At 35.0% G+C, this 18,165-nt stretch overlaps 1 protein-coding gene across 1 annotated transcript in view; it reads right to left on the bottom strand.

Moving 5' to 3' along the window:
- LOC106620550 (uncharacterized) overlaps positions 1-18,165 on the bottom strand; it is a 41,938-nt gene that overhangs the window by 7,062 nt on the left and 16,711 nt on the right. The window contains exons 3-4 of the mRNA XM_014239075.3: positions 17,103-17,216; positions 5,405-5,576 (exon numbers count right to left, since the gene is read on the bottom strand). Coding sequence (XP_014094550.2) covers positions 5,405-5,576; positions 17,103-17,216 — 286 coding nt within the window. The remainder of the gene's footprint in view (positions 1-5,404; positions 5,577-17,102; positions 17,217-18,165) is intronic.

Raw genomic sequence — 18,165 nt, 5'->3', positions numbered from 1 at the left:
TCATTTGCATTGCACTTGATTGATGAGAAAATTTCTGCCGGTTGCAAGCAAGAATTACATAAGTCATATTTATGTTCGTCCAATAATTTTCAAATTAAATACCAATTTTCATTACCACAACGAACTTCAAATTGTATTAAATTTCGGTCGATATGTAAGGTTTCAATGAAATGCAATGAAAAAGAAGAAAAAATGTTAACCTCGGCTATACTGAAGCAGCAACTAAATCTGAAAAATAACCGGCAAACAGCTGCCACCAACGTAAAACGCTTTGCCAGTTCTTTATAGCATTGCTGTTTGATATGAACAAACTTCGAGGCGACTTGAGGTTACTTAATAAGGACAAAAGATCTTTTATGAAATCAGTAGTGGCATTAACTTCATGCTGTAGTGACCCGATTTGAAAAGTTTTTTTGTATTGTAGATCTGGAACCTAATTGTGAGCAATCTTTTGAAGGAACTTGAGGAACAAGGCTACCAGGTGACCAGGTGAGGCTCCATACTTCAACCAGTGGACATGGAACCAAACATCGAAGCGAGAGTAAAGAAGGCATCGGTCACCTTATACTGTTACAGAGAAGCAATTGGGAATAGGTGAAGCCTTTCACTAAAAGTGGTGTTTGGCTCTATGAAACCGTAGTTAAATCAATAATGTCAAGCAGCTTCCTCAGGGAGGTGTACACTTACTCCTATAACTGAGCGTCAATGCTGACATTAAGCGCTCAAAACTAGTCAAGGCATCGTTTCAAGCTTCTTTCGTATTAGACTTGTATGGGTGCCCGGCCACAGCGGAATCGAGGAATTGTAAGTCCTCGGATTCATAATATTATATGTGCAAGGTGAGACCGAAACCTTTTGAATATGCTCCATGTAACATATCAATCCTTAAAACTATATGAAACTAGAACTAAATCACGAAAGTTACAGCGAAACTGGTAAAAAACAGTTTTTTGAAAAAAAAAGCGCATTACAAAATAATTCCATTATCCGTTAATCCTACTTTGAAGTCTGATCAAACTGTTGGAAGTTGAAAGTGCAACATTTAATGAAAGTAAAAAAACGCTTAAATGCGCTTGCAAGTATGCGACCATATAAGTTCGTAAGTAGCAGTAAATAACGCTGCACTAATACTTATGCAGAATATTTAAAGCTCACACGTATTTCTTTCTCTTTTCTCTCGTCACCCTTTTCAACCAAGTACCGAGTAACGCATTATGCCTTTTGTTGCCTTTGTTTTTGTGTTTATAGTTTATTATTATTATTACTGCTATTGTTGTTGTTATTGTTGTAATGGATACTCGCAAAGATTACAACAATATGCTTTCACAGTCAATGTTTACACAATTTCAACTTTATTATAGTTGAAAGTGTCCCTTGGCCTCGTTAGGGTACATCATAAAAAAGTTTTCGCTTGCGCCGAGCGCTATTCTTGAGTGGAGATCAAGTCTAGCTGATTGTGCGAGTGGGAGGAGTGTGAGGAGGCAAGTATTGCAATAGAATAAAGATAAATAACGGAAAAAAATAAAAATACCGTTAACTAATACAACCCCACTGCGGGTGATGAGCCTTAAGACCTGGGAAAACAAAAGAACAAAGAGCTAACTACATAACAACAACGCTAGCTACGGAAGTTGTTACAAAAAACACAATGTGAACAACTTCACTTAATCCTAACCTAAAAGTGGGGGTGTAGGGCGAGCACGCTTGCTCGGTGTTATCCGTTAGTGGGACCGGTATGAGTTTAAGATTATGAATGCGCGCAGATTGAAAATCACAAACACGCGGAAAGTTTACGACAACGCAAACGCCAGCGCATACATAACGTACAAACATAGCGGGACAACAAAACGTACAACAACAAGCGACGGCGAGCGTAATAATAATAACCACTGCAACTACTTAAAGAACAACGACAATAACAACAAAACAGACTGCACATCAACATTAACATAAAAACATCAGCGCAACAACAATGCGGTGCCACGCCATGCTATGCTATGCGACGCGACGCGGTGAGTTGCGGTGTGATGCGTAGGGCACACCGGATGCGGCGATTACTTTTACAATAACACTAACGATATGGAAAAACTTTAGTAATTTATGTAACATAATTATTCCATGAAAGTAAAAAAGAGAAATAAAATAAAGCTTAATAAACCAGGGGCGGGTAACGAGCGGTAATGCGGCGGAGAGGAAAGAAACAGCGTGTAAATGCGTGCTGTGACAGCTACGACAGCACATAACGTAACATCTACATGCTTTACGCGATTAACGGGCAGAGCAGGCGGGTACTTTAGTGATTTGAAAGTCGAAGGACTACAAGATGGGACTATGAAGCTGTGAGAAACATGTTCTTAAATCTGTGCCTATCAGAGAGCGCGGTTGTATTTTGTACAAATTTAAAGGCATCATTTCATTTAAAAACTGTTTTAACACCTGACGTTACGCATTCGCTTCGCTGTGCAAAAGCAAAAAGGTACTCCTATGGTAGGATGGCTTGAATAAAATATTGAGACAAAAGATTCCGAATAGGCGAGAATGAAACGGAGAGATGGAAAAAAAGGAAAATTCGGTGCAACTATTGTCTACAAGCATACAATTTACATCTATATTTCTCATAAGCAGCTTATACCCTTTCTCATCCTCTTTGAAACCTCAATTTTTTTCCAATTATTTAATGTAGGACTACCCAAACTTTACATACTTTGGATTTAGGAGGCAAAAACTCTCCAAAGTCGACTTCATGATACAGAATATTCACTCTTCTGTTATGTGGGCCTTTGAGAGAATAAGAAAAGAGCGTTTGAGTAAAGTTTATTGACCGTTACTTAGAGCGATAGCTGAAAGGCACACTGACCAGAATGAGCCTCCCAGAAGATTTCTAGTAAGACGGCTTCCAAAGATGTCACTAAGTGTTCAGAGTAGAAACAACAATATAATAAATAGCCACAACTCATTTAAGTTGGTGGTAAAGAGGAATGTTCTTGTAGTAAAAACCCAAAAATGCCGCACAGTGTAGTTCATAATGTCTCAATTTAACAAAAGAGAAACAGTTTCTTTAAAAGCTTGTCCACTCTTTGTAGGCAAAATGTATAGTCACTGGAAAAAGAATTTCTTCGAAACCTATTACAAAGTAAGACCAAGCCACCAAAGAACTCGATATTAACTCGTAATTCTAGCTGAGGATCACCATGACTTGATACTCTCAATTTATAGCAAACATTCAGTAGAAAGCGGGTTCAACTTTTACCATGACTTCATACCTATAGCTTCTACACTAATCTTTATGTTCCTTTTTATTTTATTTTTTCTGCTAACACATACTAACAAAAATGTCTCTATCTCTTAAATTTCGCGACTTTAATGCAGGCAAAGAGCACTTAAAGAACATAAAATCAGCCAGTGTCTTCCACCAATTTATTTCAACATTCAATGGACTACACCCACACACAAGACTGTCTTACATTTTCTAATAATTTCGCTCTTAAATTTATTTTATTTCTTTTACACTGTCATTGACGCCCAGAGGTCTATTTGACATCATTAATGGCTGTAAACATAAACTTAATCTTAACGCAAATTTGAACGTCATTCTGGAAAACTTGAGGAAGCGCTAACAAGTTGAAGCGCGTGAAGAAACAAAACTGCATCAAACATAAAAGAAAAATCTCGGAAAAATAGCAGATGAAACTTACGGCCCCCAACAGAGCAAAAAGATAAAAAAAAACAGTGTAAGGAAAGAAGTAAGATAGCGTCGAGAGTTCGACACGTCACGCAGTGGCAGTCACGGTGAGTGTAAACGAAACTGCTGAAGACTCGAATGACAAAAGTGAGTGAACGAGTGGACCGACGAACGAACGAGCTAAGTGCTGTCAGTGGCAACGACGACTAAACGGAAATTAATAAGCACATTCTAATGATTGTTGCAAAAGTTATCAGCATATAGCGGCTCAGTGCTGCATAACCGTAATTGGGCACTGGAGAGGTCATTAGTGGCAACAAGTTGAAGTATATTTTTTTCTAAGAATTTTAGTTATTTATTCTATTTTTTTTCTGTTTTTATTAACATTTTTGTCTTCGTTATATACGAAGTTTGTTGTCATGACAAGAAAATCGCATAGTGGTTAGTTAAACGGAAAAACTGTATTATAATCCGTTTGTTAAGGGTATCCGTATTTTCACGAAAAGTGGGGTACATTGACAGGTGATGCGCACGTATTTTCATATATTGTGTTTGGGAGATGTCTTAGTACAGAAAGCGGTTATCGAATTTATATACATATGTTTCATCTCACCCTCGCACTTTTCAGGAAACGACGATATAACGATTTTACTGGAGTTTTGGAATTCTTTTTCAAGACGTCTGCTTGTCAACCACTCCAACGAGCAACCACGACTTAAATTTCAAATGAAATATTACTTTTTTAGTAGCTTATACGAGTACCAACGTTTGGCAGTAGGAGGAAGCGTCGGTTTCGCTATAAAATATTTAAGTGACAAGCATGACGAGCTCAGTCGATTTGGCCATGCCCCTCTGTCCCTCTGTCTGTCAGTCTGTATATACCCAAACTAGTCCTTAAGTTTTTGAAATATCACCTGAAATTTTAAACACGTCCGTATCTCACGAAGAATCTGCATTTGTTAGTACTGCCGATATCGGACTACTATAGCATATAGCTGCCACACAAACTGAATGATCAAAATAAAGTTAACTTCGGTTGCACTGAAGCTATAATTTTCTTGTTTTTTCCAGACATTTTTTCAAACTTCTTCGGAGATTTGATATAATAAGGATATATAAGTTTTAAGCGGATTTAGAACGGCTAACTGTTGTTAAGAAACTTTTTTGTGCCCGAAAGTCGCTAGTAAGTATTCAATTGCTGCTGAGTCGAGACCATTATTAGAAAAAAGATGTCCTTATGTAGGTTGAATCAAGGCATTTTAGCAAGTACTAAACTTGAAAAAGCTTCACTTGGTCAAAAGGTCTAACATTAGTCCTTACGTGGATTTGATTTCTGTCCTATATAAAAAGTAAGTAAAAAACCGTGGGTTACATGGTTATCCTATGATTACATTGTTTAACAGTAGTTCACGTTTCGAGCACCCCTAATGTATTCTAATTTCTCTAACGGTACTTTGTGTAAACTCTGCGTTTTAAACGCATCCCCACACTTAATCACCTTAAATCCAACCAACTTCCGGTATAAGTATATCATTTCAGCGAACTAATGAGTTTGGCAAGATACTTACAAAATGCTACAACATTTCAGCCAGACTTTCCCCCCATCGAGTACACTTCTAATGCATTCACATTTTAGAAAAAGTTGCAAAAGAGGCAAAGTTTAATTTCCAAAAACTAAGCGTTCTGGTTTAAGTGAGTGAGTTGTTTTTGTGGTTAACTTACCGCCATCACAGGGAAAACTCTCAGCCAACACGGTGAATAATTTATCCGCGAGTAGGCAGCGTCCTCTGGGTCCTAACGGCACACGACACACCGGACATTTGACCGAACGACTGCGGCAGTTGTTGCACAACACATGTCCGTTACAGCACTGCCAACCAGGTGGGCGAATCACCTACAAATAAAGAGCGAGCAAATAAATGTGAGATACGCTTGTGTGTGTGTATGTTGTTGAGCGATTTTATACAAACATAAATGTTTATATATATTTATTTTCGCTTGTTGATATGCCGCACGTTTTGTGGATTCTTTTTGTGTATGAGTGCATTATTTTTTTTTGCAATTAAAAAAAAAACGTTACAAAATTAATTATATTAAGCAAGCACGCATAACTAACACGCAAAGACACATACGTACGTGCACACTTACATACAATCACATATATATAATTTTATCTACAACAACAACGTATGGTTTTATACAAGGAAATGTAGAAATTCTAACACATCGCAATTACATGAACTAATTATCATAATCATAATGTTATAGTAAAGCTCAGTGGTCCCATTGACACACCGTGTACACCGCATTAAACACGCAACAACAAATTGACATAGCTAAACAAATAGACATATCTACAAGTACTCATTTGAGCATTACGTGTGGTTTATATAGAAAAATATAAAATAATAGAAAAACTACAGAGCTTTCTTGCAATTTTACTTCGGATCATCATTTGAATGTGAGGAAATTCTTTCGAATTTCCTTTTAATTTAATTAAAGCTTTAATAGCCTTCACAATATTCCTTAGAGGAACTTTTGAGCTGTTAGTTTGTATGGCAAACCCTGGAGAAGACCCATAACAAACGTCGATTTCAAAGCCGCCTATTCGATGTGCATACTCATACGGTTATGCAGAATGACGTTGAGCACAACCATCAGCTCCGTCAAAATCGGGAAGGTTCTCTCCGAGCCACTCGATACCAGATTAGAAACATAGTGATTCCATTCGTGCGTCTTCTTCTATATAAAGCTGGAAAATTTGATATGTGCTGATAATCTGAACCGCAGTGGTACTGGGATAAAGATTCCGCCCGTCTTGGGTACTTCGTCACTGTTGAAAGCTATAAATTTGAATAAGTTAAGACATTTGTATATTTTGAACCCACATAAATTCAACCAATAATCTAAGCCAAGAGATTAAGCGCAGTATATATCATGCCAATAAATGCTACTTTGAGATCGGTAGGCAATTGAGAAGGAGATCCCTCTCTCGACGAACGAAAATTACACTCTGGAAGTCTCTCATTTTTAACGTCCTATTATACGGTACAGAAATATGGATGAAGACGAACCGAGATGAGAAAGCACTGATTTGATTGGGAGCATTCGAAAGAACTGTACTCCGCAAGATCTTTGGAGTCGTTTGCGCGATGAATATCGAAGAAGGTGGAATTGTATAAGCTCTATAGCGGCATGGCTATAGTAAAGCGCATAAAAATTCTGTGAATACGCTTGTTAGTCGCCACGTCGTTTGCATGGAAGACGATGCTCCAGTGGAAAGGTTTTTTTGATTCGAGACCCATGGTGAAGTTTTGTGTTCTCAGTCCAGACCGACCCCAGTATGCTATAGGCTATTGTGAATTCGCTGCTATCATTATTGATAAGAATAATTTCGTCATATTTATCTTCATCTACATACTGGATAACTGGAAATATTAAAGTCCAGTGGCTCTGGTCTTCTAAATGTAGGCAAGATGCTGTCAGCCACAACTATCAGGTAACTTTGAGCTTAGAAACAAGCTTTTCTTAAGTCAGCCCTACTTATAAATTATTTAGTATATGGAGCATAGTTGAATACTTAAGGAGTAAATATAGAAAAGTACCTATAGCTATACAGTGATGAAGAATATGTAGTAAAGTAGTGAAGAACCGCTGCAGTTGTTCCAACTAAACTGCACTCAACCATCAAATTCTTCAATAAAACTATTACAGCTTTATCGATCTTTTCAACACAATTATCCGATTAAATGGCAATGATATGTTAAGCGACAAAGATAATAATTCTTAACAAAAATTAATGATCGCTTAACATACTTTACTTGAACACACAACTTACATACTTTACTTGATATACAACTTGTATGTATACAAAACTAAATTTTTATTAAATGCACAAGCAATTAAAGCTTAAGGCAAAATTGATGAAATAATTCACAAATAAATGATACAGATAAATTTGTAAGATGTCAACTGTGTTGGATATTTTCCATTTTAAATGACAACTGTTGCTGATTAAAGTAAAAGTAAACAAATTACAAATTTTTCGAATTCATTCAAATAATATTGCCTTTAAATTGGAAACATACATACATATGTATATCTTTGCTAACTAAGCAAAGGAAAAACTACAATGTAGTTAATATAACGAGATTGGCGATAGTGCGCGACTGGTTCATTTGGTGACTACTACTGAATATTGAAGGTACCTATATAAAGAAATTAGGAAAGCTGCAGTGAAAAAGATTCTCTTCGAAGACATCTAAAATTGAAATTTATGTATAATTAAACTATTTAGAAACAGGTTTTAGTATGATAAGGTGATGAGCTTGAGGAAGGCCCATCTAGTGTAATATCATTATATTGGGAATGAATTATTGTCGGGAGCACCGTGGTCTTCTTACGGTTTACTACTGATTACTATTAACGGCATCTGTAGTTGCGCCATTGCAAAGTTTCTCTGACACCCAGTCAAAGGCAAGAGCTTTTCCACAATTACAAGGTTCTAACTGGCTTTTGTTCAAACGGAACACTCGACTAACCAGCTTTTATAAGACACCTGTGATCTTATATCTTTAGCAACACAGGTGAACTTGCTGCTAATTATGGTAGAATAAAAATCAACTGTCTAAGCAGATTTATTTAAGGTGCAAGGGGATTTGCCAACACATGAAGATTTACATAGATACAAATTTACTACATTTTTGGCAACACAGAAATCCTAACTTTTGTTTTCAAAGCCTCGAACCTTAACCAACCTAACTTTGCGAGTTTTGGTGTAGAGTGAAATATGCCAGGGTCAACCCAAAGGAATCGTCTAAACAAATATGAATATTTCGTTAAGTAGCGTCATAAAATGTGAAGGTTTAATCGATTACCTGAAAGTGATAAAGAGAGAGAGAGATAGAGAGGGGGATTTTCCTTGTAAACGCTAAGTCATATCTTGTTATAACTTGAACAGGATACATAATATTAAGTTTGCAACGAAGTTTGTAATACCCAGAAAAAAACGTCGGAGACTATAATAAATATCATTTGCCGGAGCCGCCAAAATCTTACCATTATAACATATAGCTGCCATACAAACTGACCGATCAAAATCAAATCTTTGTATGGAAATGTTTTTTATTTGACGTAATATCTTCACAAAATTTGGCATAGGTTACTCTCCAAGACAATGCTATAAGCTCCGAAGAAATTGTTCAGATTGGACAACTATAGCATATAGCTGCCAAGCAATTTGACTTATATGTTGTATGAAATGCCCCTGTGCAACTCTAATGTTGTTGTTGTAACTATAATGTTGTTGTTGTAGAACTTATTTATATAACTTAACATTTTAACAAACTTGCATTTTTTCTCTCACTCATCGCTAACACAATCGACTTCACTGCTGGGTGCATATGCACTTTCACATATATTTATGTATGCTATATATGTTTATGGTAGATATAAGTGTGCAAATGCTGAAGTCAAGATAACAAAAACTATTCATATAACCATAATTCAACCACAAATACAACCACAATGATAGAATTAAATGATGACAAAAATGTTAATTCCATTTGCTGGCAGATGAAGAAAAAGAAGAAGAAGAAAATTAATAGCTGCAAATAGGAGAACGCAATTCTGGAAATTTACAATTTGTATACATATAGAAATGTTTTTATACATATATATTTATATATACATATATTTATATATATATGTTTATTTCACTTATTTATCATCTATATGTTTTTTGTGTGTCTAAGTCAGTCTCTACATTGTGGAAATCATTGCTTACTTGCAAAGCGCGCATATAAATTGATGATCATAAATATTTATTTAACTGTAGATATGTAAATGCGTATGTGTAAATAAATGTATAGAGAAATGTTTTTGTAAATACATATGTATTGCCAATATGGATGGCCTTCCAAATTGTTTGCCAAGCAAATATATGCTTAAACGCTAGAATATATGCAAGCATGCGAATTATAATAACAAGTAAACTTACGCAAACATATACATAAATACATTATTAACACAAATTTCTCTATCTTCATATATATATATATACAAGTGTGCATAGCCTCAAGTGATCTTTGCACGAAAATAACGTATTTATAACTATAATTGCTACGAACAAGTTAGCCAAAATTGTGTGCCTAACTAAAGCACACTCGTATATAATATGTACGAGTATTTATGTATTTATAAGTATGTGTATGTATGTGTGTATGTGCGCACAACAAATGAAATAATAATTTCTGTGTTTCCCTATGTTTGTATTTGTTAAGAAAATGTTTAATGAAACAACACTTAACTGTAAAGCAGGTAGTCATTAAATATTGTCTTCGGCTCTATGTGTATGTGTGTGTGCGGTAGTTTCTGTTACTCCACACATACACGTGCAAAGAAACAGAATTTCATTTGTATACATTATGTGTGTTAGGTCTACAAGGACATAGTTGCTGTTTGTGGCAGTAGCCGGCAGGAATGAAATATTAACTAACCAGTATAACAATTAAAGCAAAAACAACAATTACCAACGCTTAACATTGCTGCTTATGCAACATAATTAGAAATTGCTGATTCACGTGCAGTGAGATAAGAATTGGCAGATAGAAATACATGAACGATGAATTAACACGGCATGTTAGAGATTGTTGCAATTAAATTATAATATGTCTCTAAAAATACACGAAATTATTATTCCTGAATGCCAATTTTGTCTTATTTCATATTAATAAAGCCAAATCAAGTGCGAGTTGTGCAAACAAATTGTATCAATGCTGATCTCGTCTAAACAGGTATGAAACTTTCTTGTGAATAATATAGGTGTAACTTGAAAGGTTTTCCGAAAAAAACATTTTCACTGTTGTTTTATTTGAGTTTTAAATTAGGACTGTCTACTACCGTGGGAAAACTAACACCATTTTATGAAAGATTTCGCGAAAGGATCTTGGCTTGCAGGCTTACAAAATCTCACTCGTGTAAAGATTGAAAGCGAATGACCATGAATAGGGAACAATTCGACACTGCTGAACTATTTTTGTAAGGTTATGTGAAGTCGATTGTCGACACAGATAAGCCCGAGACGATTGAAGCTGTGGAGGAGAATGACATACGACATTGCTGCAAAGAGTGGTCGAAAATTGGGCCTCTCGACTGGAATTTATTGAAGACAGCCGCGGTGGTCACTAACTCGAAACGTTTTTAAAAGATAATGGCAAACCCTTATCTTTATAATGAATCTAAATACTCGGCCTAAACATTTAATTATATGCGTAATATTTATTCTTGAAAACCACATGTACAAAAACAAAACACCCTTTATATAGAGTGCAACAAGCAAATAAATTTGGCATCTCCCCAGTGAAAATGCTTTTAATATTAAAGCTTGAGCAATAAACAGAAGTTGTACACGCACACATACATGCATACATAGACCTATACAAAGACATATAGAACATTTGTAAATAATTTTTGTCTACAAGTGCTTGTAAAATGATCTCAGCAGCATATTTGCCAAAGCTTTATAACGGTATTATTTCCCCAAGTGTTGTGTCTAGTTCAAGTTAGTTGCTGGTGTTATTGTTACACAGAAAGTCATGCTAAGATTACTGCATACCACATACAGTGTTTAAATAAATAAACAGATTACCGAAGGCTAAAATCATAATATAAACCGAATGTGAATTGTGTTTATGCTTCTTCTTCTTTCTCGAGCTACGCTCACCTTAAGCTTCAAAATATTCCACTTCAACGCATCGGCTTGGAAGCTAGCACGAGTATTGAGAAGAATTAAAAATCACATATAACAGCTCTCACCAACAAATACTCACTCAAATTTAATAATAAACTTGTACGAATATTAGGATGTTCATTATTTCCCAAGTCGATGTTTTTTTTGCAAACGCCCTCGGAATCTTCAATATTTGGTCTAAATAAGGATTCATTGCCAACAAGCTCTTTATTTTGAAATAAACTCGTGCCTAAATCATTTTTCTTTTTCTTTTCCTTTTTACGTTTTACTTTTTTTAAATAAATTTTTTAGATGCTTTAGATATAGCAAATAAATCTACAACTTTGAAAAATTGATATTCTAATACAAAATTTTACAAACAAAGCCCTTAATGATTTGTTTTTCACGTAAACATTCCTTAAAAGTTACACGCAGTCAAAGTCTTGCATCAGATGTACTGTATTCATTCAGAGTACGCCATGGTGTATGAGCAACACAGAATGTGTACATAAATCATTTGTTTGTACCATATGATTGCTCTGGTCATTTAATATATAAATTTAATTACAGATAACTTTTAAAGTAATGTTTTCGTGAAAAAAATTATTTTGTGTAAAGCGGAAAATTTTATATAAGAATATTACTTTTTCAAATTTGTAGTAGGCTTACTTTCAAAATGCAAAATATCAAAAACTCCCACATTATTGTAAATAAATGCCAAAAGATTATGATTTAGGCGCGGATCTAATTGAAAATAAAGAGCTTATTTACGTTGTATTCTTTTTTTTCTGGGCAAACTTTTTTTTTTGGGTTTTTGCAAAAAGACAATCAACTTGGGAAATTACGAACACCCCAATGTATTTATGTGTGTGTGTGTGCACATCAGCAATTATTCATTAAAGCAAATTAAGTGTATTACAGCTCAAAAGCGTTAGTTTTCGAGCAGTTTAGTAGCTTTCGAAAATTAGATAATTGCCTGAATATATATGTGTTTGTATGTGTGTGCCTGTGTGTCTATAGGCTTAGAAGTATTTATAATTGCATTTCTTATTTGTATGTAGTCAACATGGCAAGATTGCACTGTTGCTTGCATTTAGTTATCGTTATTCGTGCAGTACAAGAATTTATTACTTATTTAATTTTCATGAATATTCTATGGCTACGCAAAGATATGTTAATGGTATAAAATTAATTTCGTAAAGATACAAATATAAATACATAAGCCTAAGGGGAATATGTCGATATTTACTATGTATTGTAGAGAGATCTGCTGTGTTAGAGAGAATATATGAGAAATTAGTATTAAAATTAACTACTACATATTCGCATTAAAATTTTATTGATCTTTGCACAAAATTGTTAAATAAATAACTTTAAATATTATAGATAGAGCCTTCCTGGGTTGCTATGTATAATGCTTACACGCACGATCAAATTTGATACGGACTGACCCATTTAAATTGCGCGCACAAACCGAATCGATCAAAATTTTTTCTTGAATTGCTATAATCTTCTTTTATGTACGTGCGAAGTTTGATCTCCAGCACGATAATTCGGCGGAACATTTGAGCGTAGTTGTGACTGACTTTCAGTCAAACATGAAACGTGAGTTATGGCTCTGTCATCGTATGTGCCATATTTGGATCCCTGTGACCTTTTCTGTTTACGAAACTGAAAAAGTCACTCGGAGGAACTCGTCGTGTGTCAATTGAAGTTAATAAAATGTCATTCGCTAAAAGCACTGAGGGCCATCACAGTAGGCAATAATAAAGATTTGTATTAAAATACGTTAAAAAAATGTTTTTGTTCTCAGTCCGAGTCAAATCAGATCATAAATCATTACTTTTTGAGCAGTGATTCCACCAATTTCGATTAAAGGATTGTCAAATTCCAAATTCCATTGACCTAACTGAAATCTAAACAACAAAAGTTCGTAGATTCACAGAAAAACGCAAACAAGTTATATTCTCGGCAGACAATGTCGAACTGCGTTCATATTTTTCACATGAAAAGGCTTTCTTGAGAATTTTCCAACCACCTTTAGATAATAAATATCACAACACTTCGAACTGGGTTACACAGTAGCAACTATATACATACATAGACTAAAATCAGCCTAATCCCAAAGCTTTGTTGCTTGACCACTTCAATTTCCATTCGTTGGTAGGTAAAATTTTGCAATTTCTACTTTTGCATCCTTTCATTTCAAAATTTCCACATTGACACTTAGGCAATTCAGACTTGGCAATGATAATTTGTTGCTGCACTATTTAATAAATAATTTCATAATAATTTTGATTTGAACGAAGTTGTGCTTTCAAATTCTCAGACACAATGCCGCTGGCTCTGATATTTACATAACTGTATGTGAATAGTATTGTGCCAATGCATGTGTGTCAATAACATCTCTCCAGATGCACGTATGTATGTGTGTAAGTACACTCGCATTCATATTTTGTCTCTCCAAATTCGGTGCAAAAGTTTCCTTCTTGCTGTCTTATTTCCAACTCAGAATGCAAATAATTTTAATTGCTTGGTAATTTAATATTCACATTTGTAGCAGACAGCGGAAACATTGCACTTTAATTATATGGAGTAAATTCCATTGATATTAATCGAGAATATTTGTGAAAATATGATCTTGAAGCTATGAAATTTATTAATTTCTCAAAAAAATATATATTTCAATTATTAAAAAGAAATAATTGTTGGAATATTGTCAATCCAAATCATTAAATAATTAAAAATGAATACACAGTTAATACCAAATGTATTTAGTAACTAATATTATAAACACTCCGGATTGACAAAAAAAAAATCCTTTTTCACGTATTTTAGTACAAATCTTTATTATCACCTTCAGAATACGCTTAATCTAATTTTCCATATCTACGCTTATTATAAGCCTCGGCTTTTGGTGCTTTCAACGAATTTTTATTCTTTCGGTTCGGTTAATTTTTAGAGCAGCTAAATACTGTTGAACAGTTTATATGTTCCAGTCCGAGTCAATTTTGATCGCATGGTAAAATTTTGTATACATACTAATATATATTAGTCTCATCTTCATTTTTCCACAGCAGACCTTATATACTTATGAATACTTACTATGGCACACATTTTTCTTAAGCATTGGCTCCACTTTATTAAACTCAGAGTAAATATCTCAGTGATGAATATTAGTCACTTAACATTGCATATTGCCTTAAAGACACGCTTACTTTCACAAGAAACGTTTGAGTTGAACAAACTTGCTTCCTAATTTAAATTCATAAGGAATATTTACAGTTTAGAAAGGTAAAATGGGATAAAGTTTATTATTCCTCATAAAACCTTGAAAAAAGGAAAAATTATTATCTATTACTACAAGTAATTGTAATATTATATATGAAAATTTTTTTCATATGATTATTAATATTGTAATACAAGTAGCGAAATAGTGAAATTAAAAGTGAAAATTGAAGAATTTAACTAAATTACAATAAAATCTTCACTCACTTTTCTCTTCCGCTCTCTCTCTTCATTTAACTTTAGGTATTTCTTCATTACTTTCTACCGGTGTATCGGAATGATTTTTTTTTTTTCTAAAATTGAAAAAAAGTCAGTTCAAAGTATTGACCATTGATTTTTATACCTTTTGTCTATCTTTCTGGCAATTTGTGGATACCAAGTGAATAGAAATATTTGAAGCAAATCAATCAGACAACCAGTTTTCAACTTCAGCGTATGAATCGAAGTGCTGCTCAGCGATGAAAATATATGGTAATCGAAGGTGCGAAGTCTGATGAATACGGCAGGTGGGATAACAGCTCCCAGCCAAGTAGTTTGATTGTATCCTGAACCGATTTTGCTTTAAGTGGAGTTGCTTTGTCGTGTAACAAAATTACTTTGCCGTGTCTTCTGGCCCATTCTGGACGTTTTCCGATTAATGCATGGTTCCAATTGATCATTTGTTGTCTGTAGCGATTAGTATGAAACGTTTCACCAGCTTTTAAAAGCTCATGATATAACGCACCCTTCTGACCCCACCAAATACAGAGCATTGCCTTCTTACCGAATCGATCTGTTTTTGCAGTCGATATTGATGGTTGTCCCGAAATATCACATAATTTTCTACGTTTGGGATTCTTAAAATAAAAATAGTTTTCATCGATTTCATGTCTTTGAAGCAAAATTTCACTAGTGTTTTTTCGGGTTTCCATTTGTCTTCAATTCAATTTGACCATTTATGTGGCACCCAAACCAAAAAATAAAATTACCAACACATTTGTACCTTAACGCTCACTTAATACCGATACACCGAAACCGTTCACTTCGTTTACTGTTCCTTAATTTATTATTATTTTAAGTCGATATCTTTTATTTTCCTAAATTTAGCATATGCAAAGCTAGCTGCAATCACCGCCATCATATTCATTAGATTTATTCAAGCAGCTACCAACACATGTTACTCATACGCCTCGCCAACCCGCTTTTCTTACATTCAGTGCTCCTGCAAGTGTTACTCATACGCCCTGGCGTGCAAGGAAATCAACAACGCAATAGCCTCGCATTTCAGCACGCAAATTGATTGGGCAGACTACGTTTAACTTTTCGTTGTTCTTGTTTTTGTTGTAGTTTTATTTATGTTAGTATTAGTTCAGGTGCGCTGGGAGTGCGCAAGTGTTTGTGCATTATTTTGTAGCACGAGTAACGCAAGCAGCGAAGCGCACATGGAAACACGGAGCTTAGTAAACAGCAGCGCGGAAAACAGTGCACGCAAAAAGTTTGCAACGCCGGCAAAGCCAAACTTAATTTCGCTAGATGCGCTTGTTAGTTAGCCATACACATACACATACATATATGCATTATTGTTGTAGTTGTTCATATTTACTTAGCGCATGGCATCCCAATTTGCCGCTGCAAGCAAGCCGCTGTACTTGAATATATGCCGCCCCAGCGAGTGTTTGTGTGTTTGCTTGGTGCACATAAATAAAATTTCAAGTGTGTACTTAATATTGTTTTTGAAGACTTTTGGTGTGTGTTTTTGCGCATATTTTTCTTGTCCTTTTTTGGCAATGCGCTGCAAAACAAACAATAACAATTGCAACGCGTGCAACGACTAAAGTAAATAGCAAATACAAACACAAATGCGAAGGCTGTGATTAGCAATTGTGACTGCAATCCAGTGCAAACATAAATATGTGAGCAAGGGCACACACACCTACACACACATATGTGAATGATGTGTATATGGGTACGCTATCAATTGTTCGAGCTAATAGTTGACCAGTTGACTACTCCGCGCCGCCGCTTCGGCTCGCAACGCAGCTAAAGGGCTTAACAAGCTAAATTGGTGTATGCACACATACATACAAGTACATGCTTTTGAACTCATATTGACGCTATCATTGCCTAACTATGCACGTTAAGGACTCAAATAATATACACACATATATACACAAATACAAATAAACCGACACAACCACACACATAGACTCAATTACACTTAAGCATATTGAAAGCGCGCAAATATGCATGAACACAAAGTGTGCACACTCCACCCTCCCCCCGCTGACCATAAAGTACTTCCATGAAGCGGCAACTAGGCGTACAACAAACTTAACATGTGCTACGGCTGCCCGCTGCCCCCCTCTATGCGACCCACTCTATAAACTATTACCAACTCATCGATATGCAAGGCATGCCACTTACCTCAAGGCAAACAGGACACTCCAATAATTGGGCAATGTGTTGCAGGCATGTGGCGAACTTCTGCAGTGACTGCTGATTAATGCTGGAATGCTGCTGATGCGCCCGCTGCATACGCTGCAAATATGCGCCGCAGTGTAAAGTTGCAAAGTCGCGGTGTTCGCATGAAAAGAGAAAGAGGCAAAGGAAATTTTTGAGAAAAATTTTGGAAACTTTCTAAATAAATCTCTCCAATTAAGGAGTACAGTATGAGAGTTTGTGCATTTTTAAAGTTTTTGTTGATTGGTGAGAAAACAAAGTAGTCCATATCAAAAATAAAAATTTATTGAGTAAATCCTTTGAGCTGTAAGTAAATAAGACTCTCCTGGCCAAATAAATGAAGTTGCAGGTAAAGCTATCGATTGCAACGATCTGCTTGAATACTTTTTAATAATGAAATGGATATCTTGGTAAAGGGAGACCTAGCAAAAATGTAAGATATACCACTAGCTTGCCAGAAGTTTGCTTTCTCCTTCAATAAACTCTTTATTTAGCTTTCAGCCTTACTTATAGAAAATGATCTCAACTATCTACTTGTAACTCAATATTTCTTCCAATTAATTTTAATTTTATCAGCGTCCATGTTTGGTAGTTTCAGTACACATTCTGCTATCTTGTAGATAATTGAATCTAATTTAAACTTTCTTATCCAGTTAAAAGTTACCTTATTTTGATTGCTATTCTAAAATCTCTTGGACCAGGTTTCTCATTCCTAGATAGGGGTAACCTTTAAAGATATACGAGTATTTGGTGAAGTTGAACTAAAAAAATTTCAATCTTTTGAAATCTTAAGATTTAGTTACTTTCGTGACTTATTACTGACGACTAATAACTTAAAAGGTCTAGAAGCTTAGAAAAAGCAAATTTAGTTCTTACTAATATCTAGCTCTTCAGTATGCTAAAATCATGAAAGTAAAAATTAAAACTTTTCCCTAAAATTTAAAATAATTTTAATAAACCGAAATGGTATAATGTGCGCTAATTGTTTGAAAGTTTATAAATATCCACTTATTACCTTATACTTATT

The sequence above is a fragment of the Bactrocera oleae genome, chromosome 2, assembly GCF_042242935.1.
Source record: "Bactrocera oleae isolate idBacOlea1 chromosome 2, idBacOlea1, whole genome shotgun sequence".
NCBI lineage: Eukaryota > Metazoa > Arthropoda > Insecta > Diptera > Tephritidae > Bactrocera > Bactrocera oleae.
This window is presented reverse-complemented; position numbering and strand designations above follow the sequence as displayed.